We start from the raw sequence: 19,140 nt of genomic DNA on the forward strand, positions 1-19,140 counted from the left end.
CAGGTCATGAACTCGCAGTCTGTGAGTTCGAGCCCTGCTTTGGGCTCTGTGCAGACTGCTCAGAGCCTGGAGCCTGCTTCAGATTCTCTCTTTCTCTCCCCCTCCCCTGCTCACACTCTGTCTCACTCTCAAAAATAAACATTAAAAGCAAAAAAAGAATGTAGCAGGGGCACCTGGGTGGCTTAGTTGGTTAATTGTCTGACTCTTGATTTTGGCTTAGGTCATAATCTCATTGTTTTGACAGCATAGAGCTTGCTTGGGATTCTCTCTCTCCTTCTGTTTCTTTCCTGCTTGTGTGTGCACTCTGTCTCTCAAAATAAATAAAAAAACCTAAAAAATGAAAAAACAATGTACATACTTTAATTAAAAAGTACTTCATTACTAAAAAATGTTACCCATCATCTGAGCTTTCAGCAATTTGTAATCTTTTTGCTGGTATAGAGTCTTGCCTTGATGTTGATGGCTGCTGACTGATAAGAGTGTTGGTTTCTGAAGGTTGGGGTAGCTGTGGCAAGTTCTTAAAATAAGAGAAAAGTAAAGTTTGCTGCAATGATTGACTTTTTCTTTTTTTTTTCTTTTTAAAGTTTATTTTGAAAGAGCATGAGTGCACATGCACAAGCTGGGGAGGGCAGAGAGAGAGAGAGTGAGAGAGGGAAAGAGAGAATCCCAAGCAGGCTCTGCTTTGTCAGTGCAGAGCCCAAAGTAGGGCTCGATCCCAGGGACCATGAGATCATGATCTGAGCCGAAATCAAGAGTTGAACACTTAACCAATTGAGCCACCCAGGCACCCCCCCCCCCCCCCCACCCCCTCCATTGACCTTTTCTTTCATGAACAATTACTCCTTAGCATGTGATGGCTGTTTGATAGCATTTTGCCCACAGCAGAACTTTCAAAATTGGAGTCGGTCCTCCCAGACTCTGCCACTGCTTTATCAAATCACTCTCTGTAATTTCTAAATCCTTTGCTGTCAGGGGCGCCTGGGTTGCTCAGTTGGTTAAATGTCTGACTCTTGATTTTGGCTCGGGTCATGGTCTGAAAGTCGTGGGATCAAACCCTGCATTGAGCTCTGCACTGAATGTGGAGCCTGTTTGAGATTCTGTCTCTCTCTCTCTCCCCCCCCCCCACCCTTCTCTCTCTCTCTCTCTGCCCCTCTCCCTGGCTCATGCACTCTTTAAAAAAAAAAAAAAAGTTTAAATCCTTTCCTGTCATTTCAATAGTTTTCTTAGCATCTCCATCAGGAGTGGATTCCATTTCAAGAAAGCACTTTCTTTGCTCATCCATACGGAGCAACTCTTCATCCATTAAAATTTTATCCTGAGCTTATAGCAATTCAGTCACATCTTCAGACCCCACTTCTAATTCTAGTTCCCTTGCTATTTCCACCACATCTGCACTTACTTCTTCCACTGAAGTCTTGAAATTTCAGTATGTAAAAGACAGTGTGCAGTGCAGTAAAGCAAAGCACAGTAAGGCAAAGTATGCCTATATTAATTTTGTATCTAGAAACATTGTATTCCCTTTTATTTGTAATAGTATTTCAGTTTTGGGGTTTCCCTTGGAAAGCCATTTTTCTAAGTTACTTTTTAAGTTTATGCAATCTCTAGACCTAACATGGGGCTTGAACTTAAGACCCTGAGATCAAGAGCTGCACGCTCAACAGACTGAGCCAGTCAGGTGCCCCTTTTTTCTAACTTTTTATACCTTTTAACTTCTTTCATCCAGTGTTAAATAATGTTAACAAATTACAATAATAGTGGACATCTTGTTTTTATGGGAATCCTTTATTTCCCCATTAGTCAACATTCTCTGGCTTTGGTATTGAGAGAGATGGTTTTGTTGTTTTGAGAGAGAGAGAGAGAGAGAGAGAGAGAGCGCGAGCGCACGCACATGCAGGAGGAACAGAGAGGGAGAGAGAGAATCCCAAGCAGGCTCCACACTGTCATCCAGAGCCCGATGCAGGTCTTGACCCCAGCAACCAAGATATGGAGAGACACTTAACCAATTGAGCCACCCAGATGCCCCCCCCCTTTTTTTTTTTTTAAATGTTTATTTTTGAGAGAGAGGGAGGGAGGGAGGAAGGGAGACAGGATCCAAAACAAGCTTGGCACTGTCAGTGCAGAGCCCTGTGTGGGGCTCAAAAATACAAACTGTGAGATCATGACCTGAGCCAAAGTCAGATGCTTAACCCACTGAGCCACCCAGGTGCCCTCTGTTTTTGTTGTTGTTTTCAATCTCATGTTAAGGAGATTGATTTTTCTTCTTAGATCTATTAATGAATGGTGAAGTATATCAACAGATTCCTAGTATTGAAGTATCCTGAATGTGTGGGCTAAATCCCACTTGGATGTGATGTATTCCTATAATCTATTACTAAATTTGGTTTGCATTTTTATTTTCAGGATTTTTTATCTCCATGCATACATGAGATTTTTTTTGTAGTTTTTTCTTTGATAGCATCAATATTATGCTTGCTTTGCAAAAAAAAATTAGAAACGTCTTTTCCTGTGTTTTGAAACCATTAAAATGTCATTGCAGTTAGGTTTCTTTTGGATTGCAAGACCTCTTTGACAGCTTTTTCTGTTTTCCCTGTGGTTATTGGTCTGGTTAAGATTTCTGCCTTGTGTATTGTTAGTATTGATAAATAGTACTTTCCTAGAAGATCATTTTATCCAGGTTGTCACTTGTATTTGCAAAGAGATGAACAAAGCAGTGTCTTCAGATTATTTTAATTTCCTCTGTTGTGTACACTATTTCTCTCCTTTTTTAAAAAAATGTTCTTTTATTTTACTTTTTGAGAGAGAGAGACTCACAGAGTGCGAGAAGGGGAGGGGCAGAGAGAGAGGGAGACAGAATCTGAAGCAGGCTTCAGGCTCTGAGCTGTTAGCACAGAGCACAACGCGGGGCTTGAGCCCATGAACTGTGAGATCACGACCTGAGCCATAGTCCGACACTTAACTGAGTCACCCAGGCACCCCTCTCTCTTCTTTTATATATATATATATATTTTTTTTTTGTTTTTGTTTTTTTGTTTTATATTTTATATTTGAGAGAGCGAGAGAGAGCGAGCGAGCGCACGGGCAGGGGAGGGGCAGAGAGACAGATAGAATCTGAAGCAGGCTCCAGGCTCCGAGCTGTCAGCACAGTTTGATTCGGGGCTCAAACTCAACGAGCAGTGAGGTCATGACCTGAGCCACCCAGGTGTGCCCCCCCCCACCCCTTCCTTTTAAAATTAAGTTAGTTGGACGGTTTATTTTCCAAATTACAGCTCTTGGGTTAATTTGTTAGTTGGTCATTTTTCTGATTTTTAATGGATTGTTTTGTGCTTATGTCCCTGTTTCCATTCTTGTGTTTTCCTCAGGTGATTTTTTATATCCTAAGTCATTGTGCTGTGAATTTTCTTCTTAGTACTTGAGTGGGCAGTGAATTTTCCTGATTACTGCTTTAGCTGCATGTTGTAGGTTCTTAAATGCAGTATTTTCATTGTCATTGTTTTCTGCAGTTTTATTTTTGGTTTCCTCTTTGATCAAGAGATAGTTTAGAGCTTTAGGTAGTAGGATTTTTTTTGTGTGTGTGTTCTGATGTAATTAATTTCTAATCTTTTTGTGTTTTGACTGTTGGCTGTGCTATTTCATTAAAAATTTTTTTTTGTTGTTTATTGTTTTTGAGAAAGAGAGCATGAGCAGGGGAGGGACAGAGAGAGAGAAAGACTCCTAAGCAGGCTCTGTACTGTCAGTGTGGAACTTGATGCGGGGCTCGAACTCATAAAATGCAAGATCATGACCTGAGATGAAAGTAAGAGTCAGATGCTTAACCAACTGAGCCACCCTGGCACCCTATTTTTTTTTAATGTTTATTTAATTTTGAGAGAGAGCAAGTGGGGGTGGTGCAGAGAGAGGAGGGGACAGAGGATCTGAAGCAGGCTCTTTTCTGACAGCAGAGAGCCTGATGCAGAGGTCAGACTCATGAACTGTGAGATTATGACCTGAGCCGAAGTCAGACGCTCAACTGGCTGAGCCACCCACGTGCCCCAGTTGTGCTGTTTCTGATTTTGGATATTTATTAGAATTTTCTTTGTGGCTTAATATTTACTTAGACTTTTGTACAGTGTTCTGTGGGTACTGTAGGTATATTCTGCTTTCAGGGTGCTTTTGATATAAGTTATATCTATCTTATTAATTATGTATTTCTACCTAGTTCTTCTGTTGCATAGTTTTGTGTTTCTTGTTTTTTTAAAATGTTAATTTATTTATTTTGAGAGACAGCCTGTGCTCATGAGTTGGGGAGGGGCAGAGAATGAGAGAGAGAGAGTCCCAAGCAGGTTTTGCACTGTCAGTGAAGAGCCAGAGGTGGGGCTCAGTCTCATGAACCACGAGGTCATGACCTGAGCCAGGATCAAGAATTGGATGCTTAACCAACTGAGCCACCCAGGTGCCCCCCTGTAGTTTTTGTTTTATGAGTGATGATGCAGTGTTATTTGGAGCAATTTGTAAGTTAGCTCTTCATCATGGATTACATCCTTTATTATCAATAAACTGAAACACCTGTTATACATCCGTGACCATTTGTGTGGTATTCTTACTGGTCTTAGAAACTACCGATTTATTCTTTTTTTTATTGTATTTCCTCTCTTTGAGGTCAGTCTTTCATTGATTGCATACTGTGTTGTTTCTGTTTAGTCCCCTTATAGGTATCTGGGGTATTCTTTCCCTCTGTTGCTTCCTAGGTGTGTGTGTGTGTGTGTGTGTGTGTGTGTATTTATATGTAATTTATTTTTTAAATTTACATCCAAGTTAGCATATAGTGCAACACTGATTTCAGGAGTAGATTCCTTAATGTGCCTTACCCATTTAGCCCATCCCCCCTCCCACACCCCTCCAGTAACCCTCTGTTTGTTCTCCATATTTAAGAATCTCTTATGCTTTGTCCCCCTCCCTGTTTCTATATTATTTTTGCTTCCCTTCCCTTATGTTCATCTGTTTTGTCTCTTAAAGTCCTCATATGAGTAATGTCATGTGATATTTGTCTTTCTCTAATTTTGCTTAGCATAATACCCTCTAGTTCCATCCATGTAGTTGCAAATGGCAAGATTTCATCCTTTTCGATTGCCAAGTAATACTCCATTATATATATCTATATATCTATATATATATATGTATATGTATATGTATATCTATATGTGTATATATATGTATATGTATATATATCTATATGTATATATATGTATATGTATATATATATCTATATGTATATATATGTATATGTATATATATGTATACGTATATATATATGTATATTATATATGTATATATGTATATGCACACACACACACCCCACATCTTCTTTATCCATTCATCCATTGATGGACATTTGGGCTCTTTCCATATTTTGGCTATTGTTGATAGTGCTGCTATAAACATTGGGGTGCATGTGCCCCTTCAGAACAGCATCCCTGTATCCCTTGGATAAATACCTAGTAGTGCAATTGCTGAGTTGTAGGGTAGTTCTATTTTTAATTTTTTGAGGAACCTGCATACTGTTGTGCAGAGTGGCTGCACCCGTTTGCATTCCCATCAGCAGTGCAAAAGAGATCCTCTTTCTCTGCATCCTCGCCAACATATGTTGTTGCCTGAGTTGTTAATGTTAGCCCTTCTGACAGGTGTGAGGTGGTATCTCATTGTGGTTTTGATTTGTATTTCCCGGGTGATGAGTGGTGATGAGCATTTTTTCATGTGTCATTTGGCCATCTGGATGTCTTCTTTGGAAAAGTGTCTATTCATGTTTTTGGCCCGTTTCTTCACTGGATTGTTTGTTTCTTGGGTGTTGCATTTGATCAGTTCTTTATAGATTTTGGATACTAATCCTTTATCTGATATATCATTTGCGAATATCTTCTCCCATTTTGTCGGTTGCCTTTTAGTTTTGCTGATTGTTTCCTTCGCTGTGCAGAAACTTTTTATTTTGATGAGGTTCCAATAGTTCATTTTTGTTTTTGTTTCCCTTGCCTCCGGAGATGTGTTGAGTAAGAAGTTGCTGCAGCCAAGATCAAAGAGGTTTTTGCCTGCTTTCTCCTCAAGGATTTTGATGGCTTCCTGTCTTATGTTTAGGTCTTTCATTCATTTTGAGTTTATTTTTTGTGTGTGGTGTAAGACAGTGGTTCAGGTTCATTTTTCTGCATGTCACTGACCAGTTTTCCCAGCACTACTTGCTGAAGAGACTGACTTTATTCCATTGGATATTCTTTCCTGCTTTGTCAAAGATTAGTTGGCCATATGTTTGTGAGTCCTAGGTTTTTTTTCCTAGTTACAAGGTGTGTCCATCAAGAGATATGTGCTCCATATAGAAAACCTGGAAAGCAAATAGCACAAAAGAGAAAACCAAGTGCCCCATGTTGTAAACCCATCATCCAAATAGAACCACCATATTTGTTTCTGTATTCACACAGACATATGCTCCTGTTTTCTAAAATGGCAGGGCCTATTAGATCTTGTTTCTGCAGGTTAGTGATTCAAATTTAGGTTTTCCCTTTTCACTCTCTGTAAAACAGTGGTTCTCAGGACAAATCTGACTGAACAAGCACTATTCCAGCTGAATTGAAAGTAGAAATTAATGCAAAAAGAAAAACTTACTGGTGTTATTGAAATGCTCCTCAGTATGAATCTGTGTACTGTTGACCTTTATTGTTGGTCTTCCATCTTAAGCCAAATATGCTGATGTAAGGGGATTAGTTTTGCAAACACAGAGCTTGTGGACAGTGATAGACCCTGAAAATAATGTCTCTGGCTAATTCTCAGACTTGAAGAAACTGAAAGTAGGGTCTCATAAAAATTCTGTTCAGTGTTCATGGCCATGTTCTTCATCAGAATAAGAGTCTAATATTTTTTTATTTTTTATTTTTTATTTTTAACATCTATTCATCTTTAAGAGACAGAGACAGAGTGCAAGTGGGGAAGGGGCAGAGAGAGAGGGGGAGACGCAGAATCTGAAGCAGGCTCCAGGCTCTGAGCTGTCAGCACAGAGCCCGATGCAGGGCTCGAACCCACTAACCATGAGATCATGACCTGAGCTGAAGTGGGATGTTTAACCAACTGAGCCACCCAGGCACCCCAGAATAAGAGTCTAATATTAATATTCAAATAAAAATCTACATTATTGTGTATAGGTACACCAGTTTACTGGTAGGTAGAGTACTTGGCAAGTGGTTTACTCTCTTCTAAGTTATATTTTTACCAACCTTTGTTGAGCTCTTTCTCAGTCTCAAGCATTATGCAAAGATATGCTTTTTGTTTTTTTAATAACCATACTCATTTGAGGTTGTTATTTTACATGTGGTGTAGGAAAATGGTTTCCAGACTTTTGGGTTTCATGGATCACTAACATTAAAAAGGGGGAGGTGGTATTAACATGGTTGCTAGCTTTTCGTTTTGCCATAGAGACCTCTTTTAAAAGTTACTGTGTATATAGTAAATTATGATATCACTTATCCTGAGTACTGAATATTTAATTTTTCTTTAACGTTTATTTTTGAGAGACAGAGCACAAGTGGGGAGGGGCAGAGAGGAAGAAACATACTAAGGAACAGGCTCCAGGCTCTAAGTGGTCAGCACAGAGCCTGATGCGGGGCTCGGACACACAGACTGTAATCATGACCTGAGCTGAAGTCAGATGCCCAACCGACTGAGCCACCCAGGCGCCCCATGAGTACTAAATATTTAATATGGAAACAAATATTTTTGCTTAATTTATTCTACTGTGATAGATTTATGGTATGTTTAGGGTTGGCGTATTATTCAGTCTACTACCCTTATTTACTATTTTACTGTTGGAACTGAGGCTCCAAAATATCTCTTGAGATCTGTGAAAAAATAAAGCTTTTTTCTGATGAATATAGTATAGCCTAGAATTGACATATTAATGGCTTCTACAAGTGTGATTTTTGTCTTATACATATTGGTGTGAATGCTAGTTGTATAGGTGTTAACTTTGTTTTTAGACTTGAAATCTGATGATTTCCAGAAGCTTCTTTTTCTGTAAGTTGGAGAATTTTCTGGATTAATTTGTATATTGGGAAATTACTGATTGCATCTCTTGTTGCAGTATAATGTGTGACTGTGATAGCTTACCGAGATACTAAATTGCTGTTGTGTATTAGGAAACTATAGAATGTAATTTCATGTAATAGGAATTTAATGATCTAAAAAAGGGAAGAAAGAAAATGAGAACATCATTGTAATTGCCCTTGGGCTTTCTCTTTAAGAAAGGGCCTGTGCTTTGGCAGGATGTTTGCATTGTCTTGGTTTCCTACCCCTACACTCCTCACCTTTCCCTTTTTCCATTCCTTATCCCATCTCTTCTGTTTCTTGCACTCTAGCTCCTCTTCTCCATGCAGTTCTCTTCCTTTTACCTATTTCCCCATCTCTTTTTGTTCTCAGATATCTAATTAGTGAGTTAAATTTTAAGTTACCAGGTTTTCTTTCCATAGCATTTGAACTGAAGTGGCACTAAACTGGCAAAAATAGAACATTACTGTTGGGGTGCCTGGGTGGCTCAGTCGTTTAAGTGTCCAACTATTGATTTTGGCTCATGTCAGGATCCCTTGGGATCGAGACCCACTTTGGGCTCAGCACAGAGTGTGGAGCCTGCTTGGGATTGTCTCTCTCCCCCTTTCTCTGTCTCCCCCCCCCCCCCCCCCCCCCCGCAAATAATAAATAAACTTAAAACAACAACAACATTGGTGTTAAGTTCCTGGGTGCTTCAGGGAGTTCTACATTTTATTAGTGTAAGAGTTTGTCATTTAAGAATGTGTGCTGTTCTTATTTACTTGATACTTTTCCTTTAATATAAGCACTTATATTTATTTTAATGGAAATTTATGATTACTTAGGATTTTTTTTCCCCTTGTGAGCACTTATAATTTTACATTGGGGGCAAATGTATTTTTTTCAGTCTTGTTTTGTATACATTTTTTACATAGTTAAAGTAATTCAGTCCAACTTGTAAAAACAGTTTAAAACTTACACTTATTTTCAATTATATGCTCTTAATAAGCATTTGTTTTGTTTTACTTTATTTTTGAGAGACAGAGACAGAACATGAGCTGGGGAGGGACAGAGAAAGAGGGAGACACAAAATCTGAAGCAGATTCCAGGCTCTGAGCTGTCAGCACAGAGCCCAATGTGGGGCTCGAACCTACGAACTATGAGATCATGACCTGAGCTGAAGTTGGATGCTTCACCAACTGAACCACCCAGGCACCCCTAATAAACATTCTTAATTGCATTACCACTTGTCTTTTGAATTTTTCCATAATTTATTTAATCATTTCCCCATAATTAAACATTTAGATTATAGGAATATGTTATAAGAAATAGTTATAATTAAATATGGGAAGCTTATAAGGAAATATAAATAGCAATAAATTATCTGTCTCACTTGATTTGTTTCAGATATTCCAGGAAAAAAATATTGACCCAAATAGCTATTAAAATCCTTTTGGTCCTTGAGAGACAGTGAAGTTTTACTGCATATCAGACATTAGAAAAATCTTTAATGTAAGTGACCAGATATGAATTTCCTGTTTCTTAAGGTTTGTGGAAAATGTAGGAGTTGCATTCAGTGAATTGTTTTACTATTTAAAGAAAACCCCTAAAAAATCTACATTTTATCACCTTTAGTGAGGCAAATTTTTAAATAATTTATTTCCTTTTATTTAGTAATAAGGAATACTGTATTTTAATTTTCACTTACTATTTTTTAGTAGAAATTTTGCTTTGTTGAAGGTAATATGCATGCTTTAAAATGGGGACTAGGAGGGGCACCTGGGTGGCTCAGTTGGTTGAGTGTCCAACTTCAGCTCAGGTCATGATCTCGCAGTTCGTGGGTTTGAGCCCTGTGTCGGGCTTTGTGCTGGCAGCTCGGAGCCTGGAGCTGCTTCGGATTCTGTGTCTCCCTCTGTCTCTACCCCTTGCCTGCTCACCCTCTGTCTGTCTCTCCCTCTCTCTCAAAAATAAACATTAAAAAAATTTTTTTTTAAATGGGGAATAGGAAGGTGAGTTTTTAATTTGCATTTCCCTGACTAATGAATAACGATGTTGAACATCATCTTATGTGTATATCTTCTTTGAATAATTGACCATTCATATTCTTTTGCCTATTTTCTAGTTGGATTATTTGTCTTTTTATTATTGAGTTGTGGACTTATTTATGTATTCTAGATACAAGCCCCTCCCATTTTGTGGGTTGTGTTTTGGTGGAGCTTTTTTTTTCTTTAAAAAAGCTATTAAGAATCCATTTAGGGGCGTTTTTTTCTTTAAAAAAGTTGTTAAGAATCCATTTAGGGTCATCTAGCTGGCTCAGTCAGTAGAGCATGAGACTTTTTTTTTTTCTTTCTATTTATTTTTTATAATTTACATCCATGTTAGCACATGGTACAACAATGATTTCAGGAGTACATTCCTTTAAGCCCCTTACCCATTTAGCCCATCCCCCCTTCCCTAACCCCTCCAGCAACCCTCTGTTTGTTCTCTGTATTTAAGAGTCTCTTATGTTCCCCTCCTTGTTTTTATATTATTTTTGCTTTCCTTCCCTTATGTTCATCTGTTTTGTATCTTAAAGTCCTCATATGAGTGAAGTCATGTGATATTTGTCTTTCTCTGACTAATTTTGCTTAGCATAACACCCTCTAGTTCCATCCACATAGTGGCAAATGGCAAGATTTCATCATTTTCGATTGCCAAGTAATACTCCATTGTATATATATACACCACATCATCTTTATCCATTCATCTATCGATGGACATTTAGGCTCTTTCCATAGTTTGGCTGTTGTTGATAGTGCTGCTATAAACATTGGGGTGCATGTACCCCTTTGAAACAGCATCCCTGTATCCCTTGGATAAATACCTAGTAGTGCAATTGCTGAGTTGTAGGGTAGTTCTATTTTTAATTTTTTGAGGAACCTGCATACTGTTGTGCAGAGTGGCTGCACCCGTTTGCATTCCCATCAGCAGTGCAAAAGAGATCCTCTTTCTCTGCATCCTCGCCAACATATGTTGTTGCCTGAGTTGTTAATGTTAGCCCTTCTGACAGGTGTGAGGTGGTATCTCATTGTGGTTTTGATTTGTATTTCCCGGGTGATGAGTGATGTTGAGCATTTTTTCATGGCCTGAGCCGAAATCAAAAGAGTAGGATGCTCAGCTGACTGAGCCACCCAGGCACCCCATTTGCAAAATAATAATAGTAATTATTAATATTTAAGTTTATTTTGAGAAACATGACCAGGGGAGGGTCATGGGCGGTGGAGAGAATCCCAATAGGTTCTGCACTGTGAGTGCAGAGCCTGATGTGGGGCTTGATTGAACCCATGAACTGTAAGATGATCTGTGCTGAAGTCAAGAGCCAGATGTTTCACTGACTGGCCACCCAGGGGCCTTGCAAAATTATTTTTTATTTTATTTTATTATTAATAACTTTTTAGGTTTTGGCCTTTAGTCTGAAAAAGTGTTGGTTGAAAGTGTACAGTAGAGGTGCTTGGGTGGCTCAGTCGGTTAAGCATCCGACTTCTGCTCAGGTTGTGATCTCACAGTCTATGAGTTTGAGCCCCACGTCGGGCTCTGTGCTGATAGCTCACAGCCTGGAGCCTGCTTCAGATTCTGTGTCTCCCTCTCTCTGACCCTCCCCTGTTCATGCTCTGTCTCTCTCTGTCTCAAAAATAAATAAACATTAAAAAAATTTTTTTAATGAAAAAGTGTACAATAGAGTGGGTGCAAGCGGCTGTGGGCCATGTAACTGCCAATAAAAATTATCTTTTATTTTTTTATTTTAATATTTATTTTTTAGAGACCGAGAAAGAGCATGTGTGGGGGAGGGGCAGAGAGCGAGGGAGACATAGAATCTGAAGCAGGTTCCAGGCTCTGAGCTGTCAGCACAGAGCCCATCATGGGGCTAGACATGACCTGAGCCGAAGTCAGATGCTTAACCGACTGAGCCATCCAGACCCTCCATAAAAATTATTTTTAAATCAGAGGCCCAAGCAGCCTCTCCCAAGCCATTTACATCTCAAAACAGCTCCTTCTTGAAACTGCTTATATCCCACAATATTAATAAATATTAGGGACATATAGATGAAAATACTCATTTTCTGTATCTGTTTAGGAGCATATTCACAGCTTTCTTTGGTGGATGCTTAAATACTGCTTTTCTCTACAGACACTTAGAAAAACATATTTCTGATATATGTCTGTGTGTGAAGGTTGAGGCTGCCCGCATTCTTGCTTATTGGGTTTAGAAGTCTTGGGGCTTCTGGGTGGCTTAGTCAGTTGAGCATCCGACTTCAGCTTGGGTCATGATCTTGTAGCTCGTGAGTTCAAGCCCTGCGTCAAGCTCTGTGCTGACAGCTCGGAGCCTGGAGCCTGCTTTGGGTTCTGTGTCTCCTTCTCTGCTCCTAACCCAGTCATATTCTGTCTCCATCTCTCAAAAATAAATAAGCATTAAAAAAAAATTTTAAAGTCTCACTGTATTGTGGTTTATGTACATTTTGATGACTGTAAAAGCATGTTCGCCAATGAAATGTCTTCTGCGTATGTAAAATGTTTTGATGATCCATGTACTTTATAATTTCAAATCTTCACTAATTAGAATATCAACCAGAATACTTCATCCCCACCTTGTGCTGGAAAACCGAAACTTTTTTTTTAATGTTTCTATTTATTTTTGAGAGTGTGCACACACAAGCGAGGCAGGGGCAGAGAGAGAGGGAGGCATTGGGCTCTCTGCACTGACAGCAGAGAGCCCAATGTGGCGCTCAAACTCAAGAACTGTTGATGATGATGTGAGCTGAAGTCGGATGCTTTAGCAACTGACCAACCCAGGTGCCCCCCAAAAAACAGAAAATTTTAAGTAAAACTTTAAAGAAGGTATGACAAAAATTTTTTTAGTTTATTTATTTTGAGAGAGTGAGTGGGTGAAGGGCAAGGAGAGAGAGGGAGGGAGGGAGAATCCCAAGCAGCCTCTGCACTGTCAATGCAGAGCCCGACTTGGGACTCAAACTCACCAGCCATGAGATCATGATCTGAGCCAAAATCAAGAGTCAAATGCTTAATTGACTGAGCCATGCAGGTGTTCCCAAATTTTTAAAAAAAGATTTTTAAAGTAATCTCTACACCCAACATAGGGCTTCAGTTGGCAGTCTTAGGATCAGAGTCACACACTCTTCCAACCGAGCCAGCCTGGTGCCCCAGAAATTATGAATTTTATACCTGTTTGCAATAGAATGTTGTTCAGAAGCCATAGAGAAATGTCATGAATTATTTCAAGTTCTACCACCTAGAGGATCCACTTTGGTTAAAACATTTTAAAATTTTACTAAAATTTAATTAAAAAATTATTTATTTATTTATACAATATTTTATTTTTGAGAGAGAGCATGAACTGGAGAGGGGCAGAGAGAGAGGGTGACAGAGGATCCAAAGTGGGCTCTATGCTGACAGCAATGAGCCTGATGTGGTGCTTGAACTCACGAACCATGAGATCATGCATGACCTGAGCTGAAGTCGGATGCTCAACCGACTGAGCCACTCAGGTGCTCGTAATTTTATTTTTTAGTTAGTTTTTTTAATGCCTTTTTTTTTTTTTAATTTTTTTTTAACGTTTATTTACTTTTGAGACAGAGAGAGACAGAGCATGAATGGGGGAGGGTCAGAGAGAGGGAGACACAGAATCCGAAACAGGCTCCAGGCTCTGAGCTGTCAGCACAGAGCCCGACACGGGGCTCGAACCCACGGACCGTGAAATCATGACCTGAGCCGAAGTCAGACGCTCAACCGACTGAGCCACCCAGGTGCCCCTTAATGCCTTTTTAAAAAAAATTATATGTCCATTGATGGATGAATGGATAAAGAAGAGCGTGAGCAGGGGAGGGGCAGAGAGAGAGAGAGAGAGAGAGAGAGAGGGAGACACAGAATCTGAAGCAGTCTCCAGGCTCCTGTCAGCACAGAGCCCAACGCAGTGCTTGAACTTGTGAACCATGAGATCATGACCTGAGCTGAAGTTGGGTGCTTAACCGACAGAGCCACCCAGGCACCCCTTAGTTTTTTTAAGTAGACTTCATGCCCAGTGTGTAGCCCAGCATGGGGCTTGAACTCACAATCCTGAGACAAGACCTGAGCTGACATCAAGATTCGGATGCTTAACTGACTGAGCCACCCAGGTACCTCTAAATTTTATTAATTTTTAAAAAGATTTTATTTTTGAGTAATCTCTACACCCAACACGGGGCTCAAACTTGACACCTCGGCCAAGATCAAGAGTCGTATGCTGTACGGAATGAGCCAGCCAGGTGCCCCTTACGTAATACATTTTATCCTGTATAGTCCCTGGTAGTTAGATTACTTTTTTATTCCTATAGTCTTGCCTATTTTTTATTCCTTTTTTTGTTTTTTGAAGAAGCAGTCTCTATTTTATTTATTTTTAATGTTTATTTATTTTTGAGAGAGAGTGCAAACAAGGGAGGGGCAGAGAGAGAAGGACACAGAGGATCTGAAGCAGGCTCTGAACTGTCAGCGCAGAGCCCAATGCAGGGCTCAAACTCACAAACTGTGAGATCATGACCTGAGTTGAAGTCAGATGCTTAACAGACTGAGCCACCCAGGAGCCCTATTTTTTTTTATTCCTATAGTTCATTGTAAGTAGAATCATATAATATGTTACCTTTTGATCCTGGCTTCTTTCATATACCATGATACATTTGAGATTTGTCTGTGTGGTTGTGGTGTATCAGATACTGTGTATAAGTCACCCTTTTTTTTTTTTTTTTTTTTTTTAAAAGCACATGTGCTCCTGAAGTGAGCACCATGCATTTTTTTTTAAATTAAAAACATTTTTTTTAATTTTAGAGAGACCAGGGGAGAGGGCCAGGAAGAGAGAAAATCTTAAGCAGTCTCCATAATCAACGCAGAGCCCGATACGGGTCTCAATCCCACAACCCTGGGATCATGACCTGAGCTGAAATCAAGAGTCTGATGCTCGATCGACTGAGCCACCCAGGTGCCCCACAGTTCATCCACTTAAAGTATACAGTCTGGGGGTGCCTGGGTGGCTCAGTTGCTTAAGCTTCTGAATTCTGGCTCAGGTCATGTTCTCATGGTTTAGGAAGTTCAGGCCACTCATTGGGCTCTCTGCAGAGCACGCTTCAGATCCTGTCCTCTCTCTCTGCCCCTCGTCCCCTTGCATGTGCTCTCTCTCTCTCTCTCTCTCAAAAACAAACAAAAACCCTCCTATTAAAAAAAAAGTCCAGTCACCACCACAGTCTTAGAACATTTTCATCACTCCAAAAAGAAACCCTGTACCCCTGAGCCACTATCTTCCCATTTCCCTGAATTAATTTTTATATATGATACAAAGTATGGATAAAGGTTTATTTTTTTGCATATGAATGTCTGGCACCATTTGTTGAGAAGACGATCCTTTCCCCTTTAAGCTTTTGTGCCTTTGTTGAAAATCAACTGGCTATATGTGTATGGCTCTATTTCTGGACTCTTTTTTGGGGATGTATGATATCCTTATGCCATTTCCACAATCTTAATTACTGTAGCTTAATAGTAAGCTTTGAAGTTAGGTGATAAGTTCTCCAACTTTTTCTTTTTGAGAATCATTTTGGGTATTCTATTTTCTTTGCCTTTCCATGTAAATTTTAAAATCCCCTTGTCAATTTCAAAGTAAACAAATGTAATAAATCCTGTGCAGATTTTAATTCTATTTTGAATAATTTTCACAAGACAGGTGTAATACACTTGGTTGTTTTTTTTTTTTTACTTTCAGTGAAAATGGATTATTTTCAGTATGATGCTTTTCAGTGTATTGTAATGCAGGTTAATAGACCAAAGACCATAAATTCGTATAGCTAACCTTAATTTTTTTCCTGCTTATGTTTTAGGCAAGTTAAAGGTATAAACATCATGTCAAGGGCAATAAACTTTTAGGTTGAAGAGCTCAGATTATTTGTGTAAGACAGGACTTAATACCTACTTATATAGGGGTTGAAAATGCAAAGGTAATATTAAGCTAGATGTGTGGTTTTGATATTTTTCTTTTATTTAGAAAAATTTTATACTAATTAAACTGTACAGAAGATTATATGTAATTCATTCCCTGCTTAAGAAATTACTGTTAGAGTTAGTTGCCAGCAAAAGGTCTATATTTGCATAACTGAAAAATGCTTTTTTTAATCTATTACTGACATATTTGTAGTTTGTATCAAGAAGGTATATGCTTTGTAATTATTTCCTTTTGGTAGTCCACATATCAATTGGTCAAAGGTTAGTATGCTTTTCTTCTCATATATTTAGTATATTCAGAACATGCAGTTTTATAAATAGTTAACTTTTCTGTAGAAAACTAGTATCTCTTCCTTTCTGCTTTCTTTTTTGAGACTTTGGGGCTGAGAAATTTGAGGACTGTATCAGTCCTGGAACCTTTTAGTCTTCTGATTTCTTTTTTGTAGTCTCAATATTCTTTTCTTTTCTTTTCTTTTCTTTTCTTTTCTTTTCTTTTCTTTTCTTTTCTCTTCTTTTCTTTTCTTTTCTCTTCTTTTCTCTTCTTTTCTTTTCTTTTCTTTTCATGTTTGTTTATTTTGAGAGAGAGAGAGCACGTGCATGAGTGGGGAAGGGATAGAGAGAGGGAGAGAATCCCATGCAAATCTCTGTCACAAAATTGTGAGATCATGACCTGAGCCGAAATCAAAGAATCGGATCCTTAACCCTGAGCCACCCAGATGCCCCTATAGTCTCAATATTCCTATAATTTGTTTATCTCCCCTCAGAGTATCATGTGCCTAAAAATATTTCTTTGCTTTTCAGGTTCTAAATGGCTTCTAAGAAGTTGGGTGCAGATTTTCATGGTAAGTGGACTGTTAGATATAATGGTTTAAGTTATGATTTGATTAGAGGATTTGAAATCACTTAGCATTGTTTAAGTAAGTGCCCCTTTTTATTTATTTAAATGGGCAGCTTGAGAAAAAGTTGTACAACAGGGTAGCATATACATTCCAATGGATTTCAGGTAATTTAGTATTTAAGTAGGTAGTTAAACTTTAGAGTCTCGCTGGTTATTGTACTTAAAATTACCAGGGATGGATAGGGAGCCAATCTATTTTTATTGTTCTTCAGCAGTATTTTGAAGTAGTTACCATTCCCTTTCTTATCCCGTGGTCATAGTTCTTTGCCATCTCAAATGTGAAAAATTCTGAATCTTTAGTTAATACTTAATAATGGTTTGGTTTAGTGTCCATCCCCTCATCCTTCCTGTCCCACAATAATAGGAAGTAATTACTACAAATAAACCATGATCAGCGGATCAGTAATTACAGGAATGTCAGTAGTAGTAATTACAGTTTTGCATTTGAAACTAATCGTTTATCATCTGGGGCACCTGGGTGGCTCAGTCAGTTACACATCTGACTTGGGCTCAGATCATGATCTCACGGCTCTTCAGTTGGAGCCCTGTGTCTGGAGCCTGCTTTGGATTCTGTCTCCCTCCCTCTCTGCCCCTTCCCTGCTTGTGTGCTCGCTCGCTCGCTCTCTTAAAAATAAATCAACATTAAAAAAAATTTTTAAATATGGGGGTGCCTGGGTGACTCAGTCAGTTGGGCGTCCGACTTCTGCGCAGGTCATGATCTCGCAGTTCGTGGGTTCGCACCCCACGTCAGGCTTTGCTCTGACAGCACGGAGTCTGGAGCCTGCTTTGAGTTCTGTGTCTCCCTCTCTCTGTGCCCCTCCGCTGTCATGCTCTGTCTCTCTCTCTCTCTCTCTCTCTCTCTCTCTCTCAAAAACAAACATTAAAAAAATTTTTTTTTAATTAAAAAGAAACTAATAGTTTATCATTAAAAAAAAAATTTTTTTTTTACGTTTATTTATGATTCAGAGACAGAGACAGAGCATGAGCAGGGGAGGGGCAGAGAGAGAGGGAGACACAGAATCTGAAGCAGGCCCCAGGTTCTGAGCCATCAGCACAGAGCCCGACGTGGGGCTCAAACTCACAAACCACGAGATCATGACCTGAGCTGAAGTCAGACGCTTAACCGACTGAGCCACCCAGATGCCCCATAATAGTTTGTTATTTAAAAAAAAATTTTTTTTCTTAATGTTTGTTTATTTTTGAGAGAGATACAGAATGTGAGTGGGGGAGGCTTAGAGAGAGAGGGAGACACAGAATCTGAAGAGGGCTCCAGGCTCTGAGCTGTTAGCACAGAGCTTGATGTGGGGCTAGAACCCATGAATGGTGAGATCAGACCTGAGCTGAAGTCGGACACCCAGCTGACTGAGCCACCCAGGTGCCCCTGTCATCCTTTTCTAAGATATGACTTTCCAAAATTGAATACATTAGTAAGCTTTATTATATGCATTTGGGAGGAATAGAGATGCCTAAGAAGTTAAAATTAGACCCTCTTTTCATATAGTAGAATTAAACAACAGAAATATCCAGACAACACCGTTAATTTAAGTAGGTTTTTAAAGCTGATTTTCCATTTTTAAAATCATGTCTTTGTAAGAATGGTTTGCCAGACGGCATGGCAACATGTGTTGGTATGCTCTTCTGATGTACAAATGGTTGCTTGTTAGTATCAGCTGAGTCAGGGTGCTGGAGCAGTCACTGGGGTTCTAACTTGCTAGTATATTTTACACAAGAGTTTAATATTTTGAATTACTGTTGTGTTTATCCTTACATGCATCACTTGTATATGTTTTGTTAAATCCTTTTGGAGTTAAGTCATTCAGACTCTGGAATTTGCATTCTGTGTAGCAGGTGGGGCATCAGATCTGCCAGGTAACCTATTTTGTATTATTTAAGGATTATTATGTGGCACTTTTGTAGTATTTGGATGATAGTAGAGAGGCAGATCTGAAGTTGCTTCTGGATAGCTTTTTTCAAGAAAAAAGAGGACAGCAAATGACAGAGGAAAGACCTAGGGGAGAAAATAGCAAAAAAGAAAAATTTTAACTTACCTTATTTCAAAAGACAAGTTATATATCTTGGCTCTTTAGGAAATCCTTTTAGACTGGAGTGAAAATAAGATGGACTCCAGATTATGTGTTTCAGCTAAACAATCCAGAGAGAAGATTCTAATTTTGAAGTTACCTGATCAGTAA

General features: G+C 39.1%; 1 protein-coding gene across 4 annotated transcripts in view; it reads left to right on the forward strand.

The window, feature by feature from the left end:
- Positions 1-19,140, forward strand: part of UBAP1 (ubiquitin associated protein 1) — a 61,102-nt gene that overhangs the window by 16,417 nt on the left and 25,545 nt on the right. For 3 of the 4 annotated variants that reach the window (XM_015535036.2, XM_007076563.3, XM_042965166.1), the window contains one exon: positions 16,852-16,892. In XM_015535036.2, the coding sequence (XP_015390522.1) occupies positions 16,859-16,892 (34 nt within the window). In that variant the 5' untranslated portion in view covers positions 16,852-16,858. Of the gene's footprint in view, positions 1-9,463; positions 9,550-16,851; positions 16,893-19,140 lie in introns of those variants that run through there. The other variant, XM_042965165.1, reaches the window with a different exon arrangement.

The sequence above is a fragment of the Panthera tigris genome, chromosome D4 (genome assembly GCF_018350195.1).
Source record: "Panthera tigris isolate Pti1 chromosome D4, P.tigris_Pti1_mat1.1, whole genome shotgun sequence".
NCBI classification, from domain to species: domain Eukaryota; kingdom Metazoa; phylum Chordata; class Mammalia; order Carnivora; family Felidae; genus Panthera; species Panthera tigris.